This window comes from Pleuronectes platessa, chromosome 6 (genome assembly GCF_947347685.1).
Source record: "Pleuronectes platessa chromosome 6, fPlePla1.1, whole genome shotgun sequence".
Taxonomy (NCBI): domain Eukaryota; kingdom Metazoa; phylum Chordata; class Actinopteri; order Pleuronectiformes; family Pleuronectidae; genus Pleuronectes; species Pleuronectes platessa.
Genome location: NC_070631.1, coordinates 7,530,566 through 7,551,452, shown reverse-complemented (window position 1 = coordinate 7,551,452; position 20,887 = coordinate 7,530,566). Strand labels below are relative to the sequence as shown.

The 20,887-nt window shown below is 44.3% G+C and overlaps 1 protein-coding gene across 1 annotated transcript in view; it reads right to left on the bottom strand.

Moving 5' to 3' along the window:
- The window catches only part of LOC128441773 (cadherin-4), a 210,685-nt gene that overhangs the window by 22,641 nt on the left and 167,157 nt on the right, over positions 1-20,887 (bottom strand). Inside the window, exons 6-9 of the mRNA XM_053423858.1 lie at positions 9,833-9,988; positions 5,353-5,497; positions 2,977-3,149; positions 156-293 (exon numbers count right to left, since the gene is read on the bottom strand). Of these exons, the coding sequence (XP_053279833.1) occupies positions 156-293; positions 2,977-3,149; positions 5,353-5,497; positions 9,833-9,988 (612 nt within the window). The remainder of the gene's footprint in view (positions 1-155; positions 294-2,976; positions 3,150-5,352; positions 5,498-9,832; positions 9,989-20,887) is intronic.

Sequence of the window (20,887 nt, the reverse complement as noted above, 5' to 3'; positions counted from 1 at the left end):
CTCTTTAGATAGAGCCACAGTGTTCGTGGTAATCTCTGTTCGTTTAGCAAAATATCCTTATTAGTGTGAACAGGTCATTCATTTCAAATCTCCCTCTCCATCTTAAAACAGTGCCCCCCCCTTTCCCCGCCCCCTTCTCATTTGTAGCCACTCACAGTCCTGGAGGTCAACATGGGCGGGTTGTCGTTGATGTCGGTGACTGTGATGATGGCGGTGGCCGTGTTGGAGAGGCCGAAGTTCAGGTTGCCCTCCATGTCCGTGGCCTGCACGATGATGGTGTACTGGGACACTTTCTGTAGAAGGTAGAGAGGGAAAAGACAACAGTTTGAAGTTATTGTCTGCCAAGCAGCTTTCACTTTCCCTCGTCTAACCAGCAGCAGCCAACATACTGTGATTCCCAGAGGAGGACAGAAAAGCTGTGCTCTGCTGCATGGTCACTGTCCAAGGTCGTATGTGAAAAGCAGAACTGCAAGGGTGAAGTCTTTTATCCGACTAACTTGAAACCATCTCACGAAACACATCTCCTGCCTTCACACCATCTGCAGCGGCTGAACTGTGAAGCCACGCTGCCCCTGATGGACAGATGTGAGGAGGACTGACAGAGATTAATAGACCATCTACGGAGACATAATATGAAACAATGATAAATGCCAATTCATCTTCGAAATCTGTAAGCTGCAATATGCTTCTCTTTGTGCTTCTGCGTCCTCCTTCCCTCCCCAAGCCTCCTTCTCTTGTCCCTGGCATCCTCCGTGTCTTCTCCTGTCCCATGGTGCAGTTAATGGGCTGCAGGAAGGATGGAGCCCAGGAGCCGACTGTCTGGATAATGTGTCTCGTCACCGAGATTCCCAATTACATTCCCAGTCTCTCTCTCACCTGCTAATTACCGAGTAAATATCCCAATTAGGCCAGAACGCCACGTCAGGAGGATTGGACAGCTCCTCTCAGAACCTCTCATCTTGATGCCAGACAAGATGCTGAACTTCCAACCTTGCACTCACGCTCTCATTAACACCCACACGTACACACAAGCGTAGACCAACACTCACACAAATACACAAACACACACACAGTGTTTTTTTCTCTGTATCTTGTTTTAAAAGCAGTGCTCGCCTGACTGTCCCATCAGCCCGTGTGTTCGGCGTGTACACAACACTCTCACTAATTAGACAAGGGAGTAATTATGTAGAGCTCCCCCCGAACCTCTCAGCTTTGCAACAACACAGCGGCACGACCGAGGTTTCCTCCGGAGAACATAGGTCTGTTACTGTCAAAGAGCTTTTTTTAAAAGTCCGCAGCAGACCAGCGCAAACCTTGAGAGGGGAGTTGGTGTGGAAGTTTAGAGAGGAGAGGAAGAAGACATTTCAAAAGTAAAGAACAGAGGGGAGGAGGAGAGACAGCAGGGGAGGCAGCGGAGGCACAAGGGAGGAGGTCTACCAAAAATAGATGCCTGTGTAATTTTATTTTTATTTTTTTTTGTCGAGGAACCTAACACCTCCAACAGCCCAGCCGAGGACGGGAAGGGAGAAGCAGAAACTTTTCAAGTTTGAAAGGGCCAAAGTGCTGACGGAAAGTGGACCAGGGGAAACACTGCAGTCTGCATCCTCCCTTCCAGTCTATGGACAGTAAAGTATAGAAGTTCAGCCTTTTTCACTGCAGGGGTTTAGACTTCTTATCTGCTCGGAAAAGGAGAAAGTCTTAAGCAGACAGGAATGTGTATATGTTTACTTCAGTCAACGTCTGGCCCTGTGAGAGCCAATTTGAGCCTTAGAGAGAGAGAGGGCATTTTTTGGGAAAGATCCTCGCTTCACACAGTTTTAGTGTTAACTGCTTTAAGGTTAAGGCAAGAATCAGGGTTAGCTTCCAGGCTAGGATTATACAATTTGTTTGGTGAGTTAAAGATCTGAAACCCACGATTTACTCCCATTATTAAGATGCTGATATGGAGAGGCTTTCCAAGGTAATAACCCGGGGGGGGGGGGGGGGGGGGGCTCCTAACGCACCAGGTAGCCCTGGATTCTGAGGCTTGGGTCCCTTTGCTGCGTGTCTTCCCACATTCTTTTTCTCTCATTTCACACTTGAACTGTCCTCTCCATGAAGGCGAAATGGCCCAAACATCTCTTTTTTAAAAGGTTCAAATTAGCTCTGCTCGGTTGACAAATTTGTCACAAGCCTGACCTCGGGTGAAGAGAAGTGATGCTGGTCTGTATTGGCTTGGTTGAGACAGCAGGAAGACGTGAGATCTTATCTTGTTGGACAAATGTTCCTTTCTATAGAATATGGTCAATGTGAACATAGCACACAGTCACACCCATCTGCCTCCCCTCCCCTCATACCTCTCAAACTCACCCAGTGTCTCATGTCGATCACCCTCATCACATTACCCCATCAGCCTCGCTCTGTTTTTGTTCCATCGCTCCCTCCAGTTTCCCTCCTTCACCTCCATTTCCTATGTTTTATCGAGTATAGATGTGATTATATGGGCTTTTGTGTTTGTCTGACAGGTGTCAAGGGCATTCCGTCTCAGATATTTCCCCTCTGTCTTCACCGCACAAACGCACACATACAACACAACGTGAGCAGCCCAATGCAGCGTGATGTGTTGTTAATAGGTCTGTCGCCGGTGACAGTCCGGGACGACGATGATCTGTCTCCGAGATTTTCTTTTGCAGGGTTTGTCTTTGGCATATCCATGCCGCATGAATACACACATTTGGATCTCGGCAGAACTTTTATAGCTCCATAAACAAGGTGACCGCAGACGCAGGCAATTTAGTGTGAAAAAAAAGACAGCTTGATGTGTGTGTGTTTGTGTGTGTGGTGTGACAACAGATCATTTCAAAGTCAGATCTCAGGGTGTTGTCAACAAACAATGATTAAGGTATATCTTTTAACTGGTTGTGTTTTTAGTGTTTTTAATCATTATTATGTTGATGTTTTGCTTAATCTGAACGATTGGGGATGACGATGACCAACCTCTCGATCGAGACCAGGCGCCACCGTCACGATGTCCCCCGTCTCGCTGTTGATGGTGAACATGTTGGGAATGGGGCTGTGGGGCGTCTGGGACAGGATCCGATAGCGCACCATGCCGTTAGCCGTGGTGTTGTCGTCGGCATCGAACGCCGCCAAGTGCATCACATATGTTCCTGAGGAAGACAACGACATTATTCAACATTACAGAAAATAAAAATAACTATGCATGTTTCAATTCTGATCTTTTTTTAAGCCTTTGGCTGTGTTAACATGAGACTGGGTGGCATTTTAATGATAATGACATAACCCAAGTGTCCTTTTTAGTGAAGGACAGTTGAATTTATTGGATACAAATACCCCATTAACTGCCCAATACACCTAAATACACTCTCATTACAGCCTACAGGCCCATTTACACTCCACCTCACATATGTAGCCCTCTGTCCGAAATGTTTTCTAAGTATTCTTGTGTAGATGAATTGACTCATATTGAGATGGCTCTACACTATGTTTTAAAATGTCACAGATAAACAGTCACATTATACAACTGAATCTTGGGGATGGAACCTAAGCATTATTCTGAGTTTGTTAATAAAACATTTCTCTGTCCCTCTTTAACTGATCATTTTGTGCAACCAGGCCTTTTATTAGATGGTTAAAGAAGAGGAACAAATGCACTGTGCACAGTACAACCCTATCTGTGATCAACCATCCTACAAACAGATTTAAATGATATACATTGGTATTATTCACACACTGATGCCGGTTAATGTGAAGATAAAAATGGTTAATATACCATAACATGTCCCATAACAATTTATATTTGTTATATATGTGTACCAGCATATAAATGGTGGACACATATTTAGCAAATAGGCACAAACATAAAGTAGATATTACACACATTATATTGTACTTTGCATTAATCTGATTATTCTGATATTGATTAGTTTATTACAAAGCAAGTGACCTATGTAGATGCTAGATACCAGCTCACACTGATCTTTACAGATAAATGCAAACCTCGACCAGGTTCTCTAAATGGAAACCTCTCCACCGTGAAGGGCGAGTAAGCACAGACATAAATATGTTGACACTGTTGTGTTGCAGAGAATAAGACGCTACCCTTGAACGCTGCCTGTTGGTTTTCCTGCCTCCACACACACACACTTGTACAACTCTGTGGCATCACTGCCTGTCACCTAATCTCCCCATCTCTCCCTCTCTCTCTCTCTCTCTCTCTCTCTGTCTCTCTCTCCCTCTCTCTCTCTCTCCCTCATGCTCCCCCTCTCTCGTGGCTGATTGTAATTGCCAGAGATAGTGATATCATCCCAGTGACAGCCCCTGTCCGAGGATAATTGTAACCGCAGCTCCCATTTCAAACTTCATTACATTTCAAAGCAACATTTGTCAATGACTCGGCCGGAGGGAGCACTCTGAAGGCCTCTCAGCGGGACGAGAAATAAAAGCCAGCAGCGGGGGGGGGGGAGCAAAAGAGAGAAATAGAGGACAGACTCCATATTTGGTTGGATTCCAAGAGGAGTGACTATCAGTCCTTCACCCATCGTTTTTCGATGGAGGGATAGAGAGAGGGAGGTGAAGAATCACAATGGCATCGCATCAGCGGGGTAATTTCATTAAGCTGCACTCTTAGGGGGTTTAATGTGGACCCTTTGTACGGGCGTCCTAAGCTGCGCCTGACAGGATTAGGTCCCCATAATGACTCTTTAATTTGCAAACTAATTCAAGTCTGTAATTGGCCTTCCATTGAAACTACTGGAGCTCTAAATTCTAAAACGCAATTTTTTTTATGATTATTGTTTAGCAGAATGTCACGCACGCCGCAGAGACGTGTCTGCTGTGTGGGTGGGGGGGGCTGATGGGAAAGGGAATGCAGGATAGCAGAAGAAGAAAGAAAGAAAGAAAGAAAGAAAGAAAGAAAGAAAGAACGATTTTATTGCAGTTCTGGTGCACTACACTTGGCCTCATCAGACTCACACACATGCATGCACACACAGAGCTCATCTCCGGGATTCTTGCGCTCTGAGGTTGCACATAAAATGACCCAGTGGTGCTAGAGAGTGGCGCATTTAATCCTCAATCTCCTCTCCACCCTGAGCACCTCTTTGCTTTATGGCCACTGCCGAAGCCCGACTAAATGAAAAGCCACTAGAGGAGACAGATCCTCCGTCTGCTAAATCAGGGGGAATGGACATTTCACACTTGGGTCAGAGATTGCCTGGTGCCGTCATACTTACGACACAATACCAGTCGTTCACTACCCCTCCCTCCGTCTCCAATACAATCACACATTTCTTTCATCTTTAATTAACACAACTTGCTCCGGCTTCCCACTTGACTTGATGTTCTGTGTACCTGGTTTCGAGCCTTCGTCCACGGAGCCATTGTAGACCTGGTTTTTAAACTCAGGTCTGTTGTCGTTCATGTCGATGACAAAGATGTACAGATCGATGGGGTTCTCCACCTGGTTCCCATTCATGTCCACAGCGTGGGCACGCAACTGAGACACACAAACACAAAAAGATTAGTTCACGTTACAGCACACAGTTATTTCTGCAATTCAGAGGAGGGATGAGTTTATGAAAATGTCCAGGTACCCATTTGAGTTATCCTCAGTTATTATAGTGACACTGGGTACAACAAACACACAACAATATAGATTTTATTAACATTTTGGATCTTTGTATTGTTCTGAGGACAAGTCACTGTAAATTATGTGTGACCAAAACCACATTTCACTGAACTCTAGTCTATAGTTTAGATACATTTTAAGACTATGGAACCTGCACATATTAGAGTTGAAATTAAATATTTGTGGTCGGAGATGGTGATGGTTTTATAAGTGGCAACTTCCAGATTGAATTACTTAATACTGTCAGCTTAATTATGCTGTGTTATTTACTGGGTTTGTGTATATATATATAGGAAAACAAAATAAAAACCCCAATTCATTCCTCATTCATTGTATTACTTCTGAAACCCACATCTCCACCCTGTGTCTGCTGTCTACATCAATATCCCTCTTAAATTATTAACTTGTGTTTTGTTTGTGTCTTCAATTTAAACAGCAAATTTTCCAAACAGTTGTTGGCATGTTTGAAAAATCAATTCTGATAAACACACCTTTACTCTTTCAGATTATTCCCAACTGTCTCCACTCAAAGACGTGAAGAAACTAAGATGCAACGTTAATAAAACACTAAACAAACTGGGAGCAAGTGGATTTCTCCTTCAAAGTAAATACTTTCAAAGCCAAATAGAAAAAGACCTCAGCAGCGTTTTCAGAATATGGCATTTTATCATTCTCAATATCACAATGATGGATAATACGTGTATTTTGAATTCTTAAGTTAAAAAAAGACTAAAACCCAAAGGACAACATAAAGTGGGGTCATAAGTCAAATTCTGGATATTTTTCTTGTAGATTTATTGCCTTTTGCGATCGTGTGCTTTGTCCAGACTTCTTATCTTTTCGACACTTAGTCCCCGGAAGTTTATATTTCAGCAGCACCCAAAACCAGAAACATCTTAATTTAATGGAAGTCGGCTTTGCTAGGAAGCCAAGGTTTCTGTTTCAGGATCACGGCGTTGAATCCCTGGGCCGACATTCTGTTTGATTTTGTTTGAAAGAGAGTCGTGAGATCTCCCCCACAGTCGGCGCATCTCAAATTCAACGCAGAGGTGCTCAGACCAATGGAATCGCCAACTAGGATTTTCCCCACAAAGTTTGGACATGAAGTTATTACAGGAATCAATACGTGATATAAAAACCAGTCCTGGCTGCCTCCTCTCAGGTCACTTGCTTTGTAATAAAAATCAGAAACCGAACGAGAGCTTGAGAAAATAACAGAGTTATCAGGGAAATGTTGAGTTTGAATAAGTGTTTGTGGTCTGTTGTTATGCAGCCATACGTGAAGGTCAAAACAACAGACCAAAGGGGCAATAGAAAATGAACCACTCGCTTCAGTTTAAGTCTGTTTTGATTCCCTGCACCTTACCCGGGAATGTTTATATCCCTGAACATAACTTATTCAGTGATCCTCCTGTCAGGTGGTAGCACTGGGGGATATGTTTAGCTTATACCAAGGAGAAAGAAGAAGAAAAAAAAAAGATCTCAGATACTATCTACATCCTGCTCCTATCAACATGGGCTGATAAATATTTTATTTATAAAAAATATCGGCAATCGATTTCACAGCAAAGGACCCTCCGACTTATGGGATGTTAAGGATATCCATCTATAGGATATAGATCCCCCCCCAAGGGAAGAGGGGGGGCCCCGTGGCTTGAAGAAGGGGCTTCTGGAGACAGATTGTAACGCGAGCCCTCTCTTCCCACCATGTGTGGAGAATGGAGGGAATCGTTCTCCTTCCAACTGAGCCTGTCTGATGGGAAACATACTACCTGGTCACTGCAGCAGCATGAGAGCCAGATAAGTGAAATACCCTCTAGGCTCATTTCGGCAGGAAATAGAATAAAAATAATTCACCACTGGCTTCTTCTCCTCAGAGAGGTGAAGATCTCCTCGGCTGCTGCCTGTCCACTCCTCTCCACCGGCCGCACTCCACTCCACACCTACCCTGAGATTGCGTCCTCAGGTCTCCCAGAGGTTAATTTGACTTTACTTTTTTCCACTGCATTGTCTGATCTGTCCTGCACCCAATATCCGTGCACGCTGCCATCGCATCTCGCCGCGCTGGAAGCCAGAACCCCCTTATCTCCCCCTACCCCTCATCCCTCCATCCTGCATGCACCCACACCCTAATTCAATAACAGCAGGAGTCAGAGATTACCGGCATGTTTAAAGAAGGCAAAATGTAATTCTGGGCCCACATTAAAGTTATTATCTTGAAAGGCAGGGGGAGAAAACAGAGCGTACCATGCGGCGCTCTGCATTTGCCAGAGAGGAAGCATCCTGATAGAGATAACAGCAGGCCAGATGCTCCAAGGTTTTTCTCCTCATAAGAATGCATCTTGTGTTGCTCGGCTAGTTTTGAATTTCAGAGTGCTCATTCTTTTGAGAGAGAAAAAGAACCCGACCATAACTTTGTTCTGTCCTTGCATGAAATATGAAGTAAACAAACGAAAGAGCACAAACTCAACTTCTAACTTTGTTGTGTTGTCGTCTTCCAGGATAATGTTCTGCACAATATTTAAAGTTTTACACGATTCGGTTTAATTGCCGTCTCGTCCTTAACAGCATCAGAGTAATTGATCGGCAACACCTTCCCTCATCTGTTTACATCTTTACCTTGTCTCATCTGGTTTCCCCTTTCAATTTGTATTCCACACCATTAACGAACACTTCTCCTCCACAGCAAACACTGAATTTAACTAAAGCAGCCTTTAGAAAGCCTGCGCCTTCCTTAACAAATCACCTCATTGATTGGAGTCTCTCGCAGGTATTAATCTGCTCGGCTCCCACTAAAAGGTTGGGCCTGCCAGCTCTCTAGGACCGTTACTCAGACTCGGCTTCCAAAGAAAAACAAGGACGGCGGGTTGGTTCAGAGACAGACACAGAAACGTAAAGTGATAAACCCACTGTGGTTACTACACTACGCCCCAAACCTTCTTCTCGTGGCGGCGGAGAGAGACTTGTGGAGAGACTTGCTCAGGCAGAAAAACAAGAAGTTAGTGCTTGATTAAATTTTAAATACGCTTTGCCTGACTGCCTAATATTTCCATTCTTAGAGCAGCATGCACAGCACAAAGGCTGCAGAGAGATGGCACTTTCATTCCAGAGAAGCAGAGCCGAGGCAGGTGCTGGTATTTATGGGAGAAAATGGCTTCAGACCAGCAGGGCCATCAGCCACCATTTCACATTTCATTTTAGGTTTAACTGTCTATAAGCATGGGCGACATGACGGCTCCCCAAAAGTGAAGGAAGAGCGTCTTTAATGCCCCGTGTTGACCTGCTTCAGGAGACATCATGAAACCCCCTCCTCCTCCATGTTAGTGGATTGGACATTGGCAAAAATGGGGGGAAAAAACACTATTGATATAATATGTCTGTTATTTTAGGTAATTCTCATCCCACTGATGTATGTCCAAGTGCTCCTTTAAGGGGTAAGATCGGTTTATATCCATTTTTCGATGACATTAAACCAGTTGAAACGTCATGATGGTGTCGAGCGTGTGAATCAACAAGACCTCGATCCTCTGATCACTTCACTGCGCAGACTCAGGCTCAAAATGCACAACATGGCGGCCTTAGGGTTACTATCCTGTATATTCCCCAATATTCTGAAAACTGTGAGGATCTTTATATGCAATTTACGGGTTAAAGAAACAATAAAAACTGGTTTTATCCCTCAGCTAAGAGTTAAATGTGATCGGCTGTGAACTCAATGATTGATTATTACTTTCCCTGACTTAATACGTCACCTCATCCTGATGATTTGCATACAACAGAAGTTTCCATCATTCTTTTCAACATCACTGTGCACTAGACTAATCCTTGCTGTGCTTCAATGTGTCCATGCCTAATACTGTAGTGCAATATTCTTATGGAATGTTTATGGAATGGCTTTTCACTTAATGGCTTCTAGAGCTGATTTGTTTGTTTTGTAATTTGTTGTATTGTCTGTTGTAGTATTTCTCATGTGTAACTACACAGATTCAGATTCAAACCCACTTCTGCCGAGGTGGTAAAGGAACTGGTTGTGTCAAAGCGTTTAACAGCTTTATAATAATCTTCATGAGTTTCATCTCAAAGGTCATTGCCGGTGTGTTGTGCATGGACGTGCGTGTGTGTGTGTGTGTGTGTGTGTGTGTGTGTGTGTGTGTGTGTGTGTGTGAGGCCAAGAGAAAGAGAGAAGGGGCGAGAGACACTCACATGGTAAGACGAGCGATGTTCTCGATCTAGAGGTTTGGTGACGAACATCTTCCCGACCACGGGGTCGATGCTGAACACCTCATTGGGCGGTTGATCCGCTCCCACCCCAGTGACGCTGTATCGGATCGAGATGTCCTGGTCCTGGTCGGAGCGAATCTGCATCACATGAAAGAGAAGAACAGGAAATCAATGGAGAGATTATCGGCCTCATGATGTGTTTCTAGAAGCAAAGCCACTTTCTATCTCACTTCTGTCTCTACCCAACAAAACTTAGGTCATTCACACAGATCCCCACGGCCAACCTACACCTATTGGTTAAATATACACAGTGAGGGGTTTATGATTCAAGCACCACACTGTGAAATATAAAAACTCCAGAGTTTAATAATCTAAGAAACCTGATAGTACATATTATTCACTGGGAACTCACACACACACACACACACACACACACACACAAACACACAAACACACACACACACACACATACATCACAGTTGGGCATTTGGAGGTAGCATATATACTCAAGGATTCCATTAGTGCTGCTGCAGGGAGCACTATGCATTCGGTTTGGGCAGAATTGGACTGCCTCAAAAGAGAAATTTAAATTCAATATTTCTGGGAGGGATAAATGAAATGGACATTTATTTACTCTGGCGGTCAGGTAGTGATTAGAAGGACTTCCCTTGAGCCATGCTGGGAATACAGACAGGCTGCGAACAAAATGACAATTAAATAGGTAAAGGGAGGATTTGAGGTTATAATTTCTGTGTGATTAGGGAAGCAACAACAGCCAACATAACAATAAACAGCTCTTTTTTGCAGGAGGAAAAATAGGGCAGAGGAAAATAACAGCCTCAGATCCAGGGTGCACACGAGTGCAGCATTATTTAATAACTGTGGTATATAAGAATCACAAAGTTTTCTTAAAAAATAAAATAAAAAGAAAGGTATTTTGGCTCAGCTGTCCTCGCTGGATAGAAAGCTCGGAGCCTTCTGCAGCGGGTCTGTGATTTGGTCTGAAGCAGCTCGTAACTGGGCCTCATCTGGAGGAGCCTTTCTATTCAGTGCCCAAATAGTCCGAAGCTCCGAGGGTGCTCTCTCTTCCCAATAAGTACATGACAACCTGAGAACATCAGCTGGTGTATCAGAATGACTCAATCACACACACACAGACACACACACACGTACGCACACAGGGAGGCCCAGCCTTCTTCTTTTGTTCAAGGACTATTTCAGTGGAGATCCTGAGTGCACAAGAGTAAGACTGTCCAGAGTTGTCTCCATCTTTCACCACTCGTGGAACCAATTTAGCTGCACTTTTGACACACCGGGAATTCTGCCTCGCCAAGAGAAAATTGCCGGAGCAACTAACAAGGACGAGGTAAGGACATGTGGTATTAGACAGGTGTCATCCTGACTCTTCCTGCTGGTGGAATAAAAAGCTGTCACCACCACCAACACCGCTATTATCACATCTGTCTAGGTTCGGCATCCACGTTATCGTCAACTCCCTTTTTAGAAAAGCGCAGAGGAGGTGCGTCTCGCTAATCAAACCAAAACAATCATTTATAGACACGTTAGCTGTAATAATGTGAGAGGAGCCGTCACGACAGCTCACTAATTCTATTTGTGCAAGTCTGTGTTTATGTGTTTTCTCGGGGGAGTAGCGGGAGGAGAGCATCAGCACGCTCTGCACATATCTCAGCGAATTACTGCTGACAGCTATGATAATTAACGAGCTGCAGGCATCGACCGCCATTACTTCAAAGAAAATCCACCCGTTCACCGCCGACAAACTAACAGCTATTCTAGCGAGCGGCCTGGTTGAACTCCTGATGTACCGCCATTACCCTCCTGTGCAGGCGAAGCTACAAGACCACCGCACGCCGACTCCATCTACCTCTCCTGTCGCATTAGAAAGTACAAGCAATTACTACACATCCGCCTGCCAAACTGTCTCCCCCTCTCCTTCATCCCCCTGTTCTTCTTGTCTCTCCCTTCTCCTCTCCATCTCCTTCTCTCTCATCGCCACTCCTCCCCTTGCCTCTCATCTCAGCACTCTCTCAGCACTCTCTCTCTCTCTCCCGCTCTCTCTCTCTTTCTTCGCTTCAGGTCTCTGTGGGGACAGAAGCCATGCATAAAAAATGGAAATTACTTCAATCCGTTGGCCCTGGCAGTGCTGTATAAATCCTCACTAGTTAGGAAGTGATAGCTCTCCATAATTCCATTTGGGTTTTCCCCGCCCCTCTGGTTTCCCACCCGTTTCCAAGTTGTCCTGCTTGGGGGGGAAAACGAGCTTCAGTTCCCATTTTTCCAGAGTCTTTCCAGCCAATTAGCTCGCACTCCCACAATGTTCACGTAGACGTTCTAAATTGTTAAGGGACGGCGCCAGGATCCTCATCCTCGTCTGTTGCGACCACATATATGTGCATGGCTGCATGAGCACACACATGCACATTCGAGCCTGGACGCTTTCCTCAACTTTTTTGTTTGTGCCAATTCAAAATGTACAGAAAACAGAGAGAATGCACGGTTTCACCTCCAGGCCTCACACTTGGCTTGTTTGTCTCGGGGCGGAAGGCGAAGTGATGACAAAGTGCCTCCGCCATGACGTCTGGCTCCTGATTAATAATGTATGTAATAAATCACATTTAAGGGATCCAATAAAGGCCTTCAAGAAAATGAGTCGGCTAAATGTTGTATATGCTCGTCTCCTCCTTTTATCAGAGAATCCTGTGACAGACAGGACGTCATTTCCACAGCAGGCAGCTCTCAGTGTCATTCTGCCATTTCTCAGCTCCAGCAAAGAAGTGAATGTGTTGGAGAAAGAAAAAAAAATTGCCTTGTATGACACAAACGCAGAAAGCTTCTCATGACTGTATCAGGGCTTTTTATATCCTTTAATGAAGAGAGGGAGGCTTTTTTTCTCTCCCTCTCTCTCTCTCTCTCTCTCTCTCTCTCTCTCTCTCTCTCTCTCTCTCTCTCTCTCGGTACACTGCTATCTTGCACTTCGAAGTGGACAGACAAGCACACAAATAAAAAGTAAAGGAGCGCCAATAATAAGAAGACAGTTTTTTCTTTATTTGTCTTTTTCCTTTGTTCCCTCACATTTATTTCTGCATTGTCTTGATAATGTGTGTGTGTGTGTGTGTGTGTGTGTGTGTGTGTAAGGGAGAGAGGCTGGACGAGAAGCGCTCAGCCGAGAGAGTGAGTGAGAGAGAGAGAGTGAGAGTGAGAGAGAGAGAGAGAGAGAGAGAGAGAGGACGTCATGACTGTATCATTAGGCATCAGAAACTCGACACCGTCTAAATGACCCATTTGTCAACAGATCAAAGCCGCTCCCTTCATTACTGACGACTTGTCGGCTTCTTAAGCAGATCTTATCAGTGAGCGCGGCTCCCCTCTGCCAGGCGAAGCTGAATCAAATGAGAAATGATTGTGCCACTGGGTCCACGGGGGACAGCAGCAGAGGAGATGGAGGGAACGAATAACACAGTTGCTCTACTACTGCAGTCACCGGGGTGCGGAGGAGTTTAACTACCACTTAAAAATTCATGTTAACTAACGCTAACAAAGTATCCAGCTACTGCTCCTCAGATATGTGACCACGTATGTTGTAGAAACACGACGGCATTATTTAAAGATACGATGAAATACATATTTAAATTAAATGAATCCCAAGTTTGGATAAGGCAATCTATACAGCCAGCCTATGGGCAACATGCGTTTGAGATATGTATAAATACGTGAGGAGCTATATACATTTGATCAACTCTATAGAAACAGATGACATCTAATCCATAACAATTTACATATATATGGGGTCAAACAAAATAGTAGAAATATTAGAAACACTGTCACATGCAATATATAACAAGTAATCCCTGTAGAGTACTGATGAAGTCAAACTAATATATCCAGAAATATCTTTGACTGCTTTAGAACCAGACCTGTTCCACAAACCAAACGAGGAGACGAGTGGAGACCATTCTTGTTAATGATGGATAAGGAGGTAAAATTGTTCCAGTCAGATGATGATCTCAGACATTGAGTGACCAATTACATTTGAAACGTCCCCATCCACCCATCCCTCATGTTCACAAGCAGCCCACATGATTGACAACACGGTTTTCCGTGTGTCAGCTCTGTGTCATTAAAATCCGACCAGTCAGCCGAACCTGAACCAACCATTTTGATGATTTCTCTCAAATGCCTCGGGCGTCTCCTGAAACGCTTCCTGGACCTTAATCCATCACGGTTACAATAACAGCGAGTGGACCGGGAGTGACCTACTGAACTTTCATTGCTGTGACAGTAATACACACACACAGTTACACAAACAGTTTGTTTAGATAAGCAGACACAACAAACTACTTGGTTCGGTTCAAGATGAGATTTGTGGTTTTAAATGAAAAACAACCCTTTTCAAGGATCAGGAACCTTTGTCATCACACAGTTATTAATATGCAGTTTCTTTTTCTGTATTGTCCACACATTCAATCACACCAACCTTCTCCTGAGCTCTTCACACTATCTCCCACACTATCTCTTAGAGGTCACTTCACAATACAACTTGACTACGGATTGCAACAAGGAGCTCGCACAGATGACCTTTGTGGTTGCGTTATTCAGTCTCTTGAAACGAAGGCATGAGAAATGTACTTTACACGTTATAAACTGGTCTTTTCTGTACTTTTATATACACCACATGTCATGCTTTATTAAAACGCATCTTAACCAACAGCTTTCCAAACATGCATCCAGCAGTGGCAATAGTTTATCATAAGAAACACTAATTCATAAAGAGATCTAGATATACTGTAAAACCCTGCTACAGCTACATTTTATGAAGAGACGATGCGAGTAAAGACTAAACCAGAAGAACCAAAGCCACAAGTACAAGCACAGCTAACTGGGGATCAACTTATAACTGGATCCCAACGGCCACATGTTGACATGGAGACTCCTCATGAGTGCATACATCCACACCGGTGGTATTTACATTCCTTAGTTAAGAAAGTGCAGATAAGATCCATTCATACAGTTGATGTTTGGATTCACATCTTCATCTGAGGCTAAAACTGAGCCAGGTCAGATTTATATTCATATTCAGTGAAAAGCCCAAACAAAGGCGACATGCACTGGATTTGTTTCGGACATTTGATCTGTGTTGAATAGAATTTAAAGACGTGCATGGCTTTGTTTATAGGGAACAGATTTAAAAACTCACGACCTCCCTTTTTGTTTTTATTCAATTTTCCTCAAACCCATGACAGAAGACAGAGGACGTATCGGATGTGGCTCTGGTGAGGCTCCAGCGTGGAGACAAAGTGGCCTCATGTTCGTGTTTGTGCCAGAGAACGGTGCAAAAAACAAGCCACAGCAAAGCCTCAGAAATATTGTTGAACAGCGTTTCTTGAAATCACTTTGCATCGAGCTGAATAAAACCTTCAGTTTCAAAACACATGGAAATGGAAGGCGGCCTTTCAACTTGAATTGCTCTGTGCATTATATCTTCCTGACAGCTTGAAATGATTGGCCGGCTTCCATTTCTTTTCTCGTGAACGGTTTTGGAAAAAATAAGGAAAAAACAAAATCTAAATGAATAACACACTACAAGAGATGACCCGTGTACTCAGCACTTGTATACACTTGTATACGAATACTGGGGGGGGAAAAAGCAAAATGTAGCCACAATAAAAATGTAAAACACTCTCTTGACATGGAGCAAAACTGAAATCAGCTGCTTTAAGTTGGTGTATTTCCAGAGAAATGCTCGAGATTGAAAAATAATTCACTATCTGGTTTAAACATGTCGAACACAAACACGAAAAGAAACAAACCCACAGACACAAAGACACAGAACTGACTGGTGACTGTGCCAATTAGTTGTGCAGCAGAGCCGAGATGTGTGTTCAGAGAACGACACTGGTTCAGGGAGCGGGACGGCAGAAACAGTCTGTCGCTTTCAGACGGCAAAGTCAGAGCATACACGGTTTTGAGAGCACCCCCACCCCGAAATAAACAGGGATATAAACTCCAAACACAAACACCGACAGGAACAAACAGAGATAGCTTATGTTCCCGGAGCTTTGTGGTAAAGCCTAACAGGCACACAAGAAATCCAGGTACACGGCCAACAGGTCACAAACATCCTCTGAAGAGAAAAGCCCCATCTTCAAGAGCGAGGTCTGTGGACGGCCTTGTGTATCACACACACAGACCACACGTCAAACGCTCTCTGTTCTACACGCAGAGATGAAAGGACACCTTGTGTTTTGCAGCGAGTCAGCAAGGTGTTTGCATTAAGAGCTTTCATGGCCCTTTTTTTAAAACAAAGAATTTTGCTCAGGCTTTGATGTTGCGTGTTGTAACTCTTCAAAAAGAAGGGCAGGATTGATGTTTGACTACCTCAGTCTTACCAGAAGTTATTCCTTTAAAAAAGCCCTCTCGTTCAGTGAAACGCAAAACATAAATTGTATAACATATTGTATTAATTAGCTGGATAGGATGGCACAGCCGGCCTGAACAGATGTACCTGTGGCTCTCTAACAATCGGCTGAAGTGTTGTTTCCGTGAGAGAACGAGGGGCATCCAACCTAATGAAAGCCCTCTAATCAATATTCATTGAATTTTCACAACTTCATCTATTGTCATCATCAGGTCAAAGTGTGATAGGGTTGAAATGTGTTGTTTAGAGAGGTTTTAACACCAGCATTGGAAATGCCTGGGAAACTGTCAAAAGCCCTATTTTTTTAATCGGCGTGTTTGAAAAATAAATGTTTGCGATTATAAATGATTGCATTCACCCACTAGATTCAAAACTGTAATTTGTTTTTCAGGTAATCACTTCTTCTTGGCCGCTCCAAAACAGCAGTGGTGCTGTACAGCCATGGACAAGTACTGTTTTTTAGAGCGGCGAAGGGGAAGTGATTTCTGGTAGTGTGGCATTAGCCACAGCTCCTTAAACAGTGGCTGCACTTTAACAGCTATTTACAAAAAGTAATGGCTGTGTTTTCCTAAATGTATTTTACAGTTGACTGTTCACCCCGAGCCAGGACATAGAACAACGACAGGCATCATCACTTCAATACAGAGCTGGTACATAAAGCCGTTACATATGTTCTATAAGTTGTTATGTCTTTAATATTAGATCAGTACTCTGCTGATACAGAAAGTCTGGCACGACAATAAGTTTATGTATTTTGTGTTAAGGAGGGCTACGTGCAAAACCCAGGAGGTGAGCATGGTCAAGATTAAACCTGCTAAACATCAGCATTCTACCACTGTGAGCATGTTAGCATGCTGAGGTCAGGCTTTACATCTACATACCCTCAGGGCTGTTTATATGGCTGCACACCCTTAGTCTTGTTAGGGTCATATTTGTGCCAAATCTTCTTTTTCCCTTCATATTGATTTGCAAACAACAGAATCATGCTCTCATCTCTCTTCCAATTTGTAGTTCTGCTCATCATCAGATGGTCAAACCTCAAGGACTGCTGTTCACCTCACTCCCCCACTGGGTTTGAATAAAGGCAAACTCAAGATGAAGTTGTTTTGAGGTAACTTTTGGCTGATACATAGTAATAATAATAATATTAATAATACAGGTTATTGAAATAGCACTTTTCACACATAAAATTAAGTTTAAAGTGCTTTGCAATAAACCAAAGACATGCAATAAGATAATAAGAAGAAAGACTTAATAATGATTTTTATCGTGGCTCATAAAGGCTGCAACATCATCAAATCACTATTGTATGATTGCAAACAATTTATAAATACAACTAACTACCAAACTTGTTTTGACCTTAATGGAATCTTACACAAATATTCCCCCCCCTATCCCCTGGCACGGTATTTCCAGATCTACTGAAGGGACCGAGAGGACGAAAGGGCAAAAAGATAAATCTTCCAGTTTCCTCCAGCTTAATGCGAGTGAGCGAGAGAATAAAAATTGAGAGATGAGGTGTTTTATGTGTCTCTGTGTTATCTTATTGGAAGCTGGAAGTTCTGCAGGTGCAGATTATTAAAACAGATCTTTCCCCACATTAGGGAAAAAAGCGCGGAGTAATGGAAGTTAAGCAGTGAATGACTTTTCCAATTATTGCACTGTGAAAGGAGTCTGGTCTTCAATAGTGCAGGCTTATGGCAAATTAGAGGAGCCCTTCTCCCCAGAGGTAACAATGGAATGACTCGCCCTCCGCACTCCCCGTCTTCCAGGCAGAGAGAATGAAAATAAGGCAGCCATTGTGGCGGCAGACAAAGAGCGGACACACCCCCCCTAAGCTTTGCTTTAGCGGGGTTAAGGTGTTAGGGCTGCCATCTCACTCTCACCCCTCTCTTTTCCTCTTCCTCTCTCTCTCTCTCTCTCTCTCTCTCTCTCTCTCTTTCCGTGAGGAGATTGATTAAATTGTGAAATCGGCAGTGTGATGGATGCATGAATGACTTCTCCAGTTGCTCCCTGTTGGCTTTGACAAGGACAATATCAAGGACCCCCCCCCCCCCTTCTCTGCCCCCTTTCCTCCCTCGTCCCTTCATCCCCAGGAAACCCAATCTGGGTAATTAGAGTGTGGAGTGTTGGAGAGAGAGGGAGAAAGAGAGAGAAAGAGAGAGAGGGGGGGGTGACAGAGACATGAAATATGCTGCTATAGCAATTTTCCCAGCCATTTACTCGCCCAGCCAAACTCCATATATACATACAAATAGACACGCACAATTCTGCTTCGTCCACTTTTCATACACCACTATCACCCTCCTCTTCCACCCCCCCATCACTTTTTCTTCTTCTTCTTCTCACTTTCTACATCTATCAGGCTGCGGTGGAGATGAGAAATGCGGACTAGAGAGAAAATGAAGGGGAGAAAAAGAGAGAGGAGAGCGAGAGCTAGGAGGGAGAAAGTGTGAATTGACTGCATCAGCAGAACTCCGTGGCCGAGCATGAGGCTTTTGGCCGGAGAACTGGAAACAGGAAGTGTGGAGAAGTTGCCAGGACTTTGAGTGGACATCCGTCTGGCAGGATGGATTGAGAGTATAACAACAAAAACCTAAGAGAATAAAGCTTTCCCCCTTGACCAGACATATGACCTTTGTGGGATCCTGTGCCGTAAATTGTCTTTTTTTCATCGTAATCAGAGAAACATCCACTTACGTCATTGCACACCGACACACACACACACACACACACGTACACACACACACACGTGCAGTGGACACAGCTGAGGGGTTGTCTGGATGGGAGAAGCATGCACTACACTCATCCCAGCCTACAGGGACAAACACTCTGGGGGTATCACGAGGTAAACAGATGTCTGAGGACCCGGATGTGAGTGCAGAGGCGGTGGAGGAGGAAAGGTGTTGCTGGTGGAGGCGGGGTGCAGTGTGCACGTTTGATGTCGACTGGAAGCCTGACAAAATGGGCCGCTCCCTGCCAAGCCTGCCCCTGCCAAGCACAGGCAGGAACTGAAGAGGGGCTGGACCTTGCCCATGCCGCTGCTGGGTGTTTTGAAAAGTTGCACACGCACACCAGCACAAAGACACACTCGCTCATGTACAGACACATACACACACACACACACACACACACACACACAATCCCAGTGCAGCCCTCTAACTGTGTGTCAGAATGTTTCCCAGGATGTTCTGGCTCCCACTAACCAAGCGAGGGATTCAGCTTGGCAAACTCCACCTCAGCAAGAGTCCAGCTGTCATCTTGACAAATGAACCTTGGATGAGTGAGGAGGTATGTGTGTGTATGTGTGTGTGTGTGTGTTTGTGTGTGTTTGTGCAGCCCAGCCATGCATGTGTCTGTGGATTCAAGCCGGTGTATTTTCTGCTGGAGCATAAACATATGTGTCATAAGAACGACATGCAGATGGCTGGTGTGCACGTGGTTTCTGCTTTTTCGGAAGCAGACGACATGTCAGCCGGTTGATTGATTGATACAGATCAGGAAACTGATCAGAACCAGCCGTGGTCAGTTTCTCATCCCGGAACTCATTAGAAAAAAAAAATGGCCGGAAATCAGGAACTGCCGCAGCCTCCCTGGCCACTCAGACTACACAGCGACCAGTACAAATCACCTTATATAAAGAAGCGTTTTGCACAGCCTCAGATGAACCATACAAACCCCCCCCCCCCCCCCCCCCCCCGCACGCCGCGATGCCAGGTGCTGTGCAACGAGCTATGCATCATTCTGGTTTTATTAACAATGTGGGATGTTATAGCTTTTATAGAGCGTTAGGAGGAAATGTTCCATTCTCCTGAAAATGAAGAGCAAATAAAAATGTGTAAAGCAGCATCGGGGAATATTGGCCCCGAAATAGTTTACTCCTCTCACGACTGGGAAGCGAATGAGGAAGCCACAAAACTAAAAGACAAGTTATAAAAACACCGGCAACTTTTTTATTCGGGTGCTAAAGTGTTTACCTTCAGGATAAACGCGTTCACAGTGGTGATGCACTGTACGCCTGCTTGTAGCAGATCTTTATGTGTTTGTGCTCCTGCGTGTCTCCGGGTATGTATGAGCTCAGGGGACGTTTACCACTATACAAAAACACCATCAGCCCATGACAGTCTCCATTATGCTCGCATGGAAAGATTCCGACTGGGGCCTTTCATCGTAAAATGACAAAGTAAATAGGATCTGAAGTTTTCTCTCGCAAGCCTCGATTTTGATTTCCCCCCCCCCTCAAGTTTTACCTCCAGGAAAGAAAGAACAGAAGAGAGGAAAATGGAGAAAAATACAAGCACATTAGGTGAGAATAGAATTTAACTCACATAACCTCAAGTGCTTCAACTCAATCTTGTGCACAAGGAGCCCCCCCCTCTCCCATTTCCTCTAAACACTGTTTATCTATGTTGAATTTGTTATTTTGCCTCTCAACCAGTAAAGGGTGAGGTGGGAGGAAAGAATAACCTGATGGGTAGACCGCGTTTATCTGCATGTCTGATATGTCTGCTCTGCTTTCCATTCCGTCCCGCTGTCTGTCTCTCTGTCTCTCTGTCTCTCTGTCTGTCTCTCTGTCTGTCTCTCTGTCTGTCTCTCTGTCT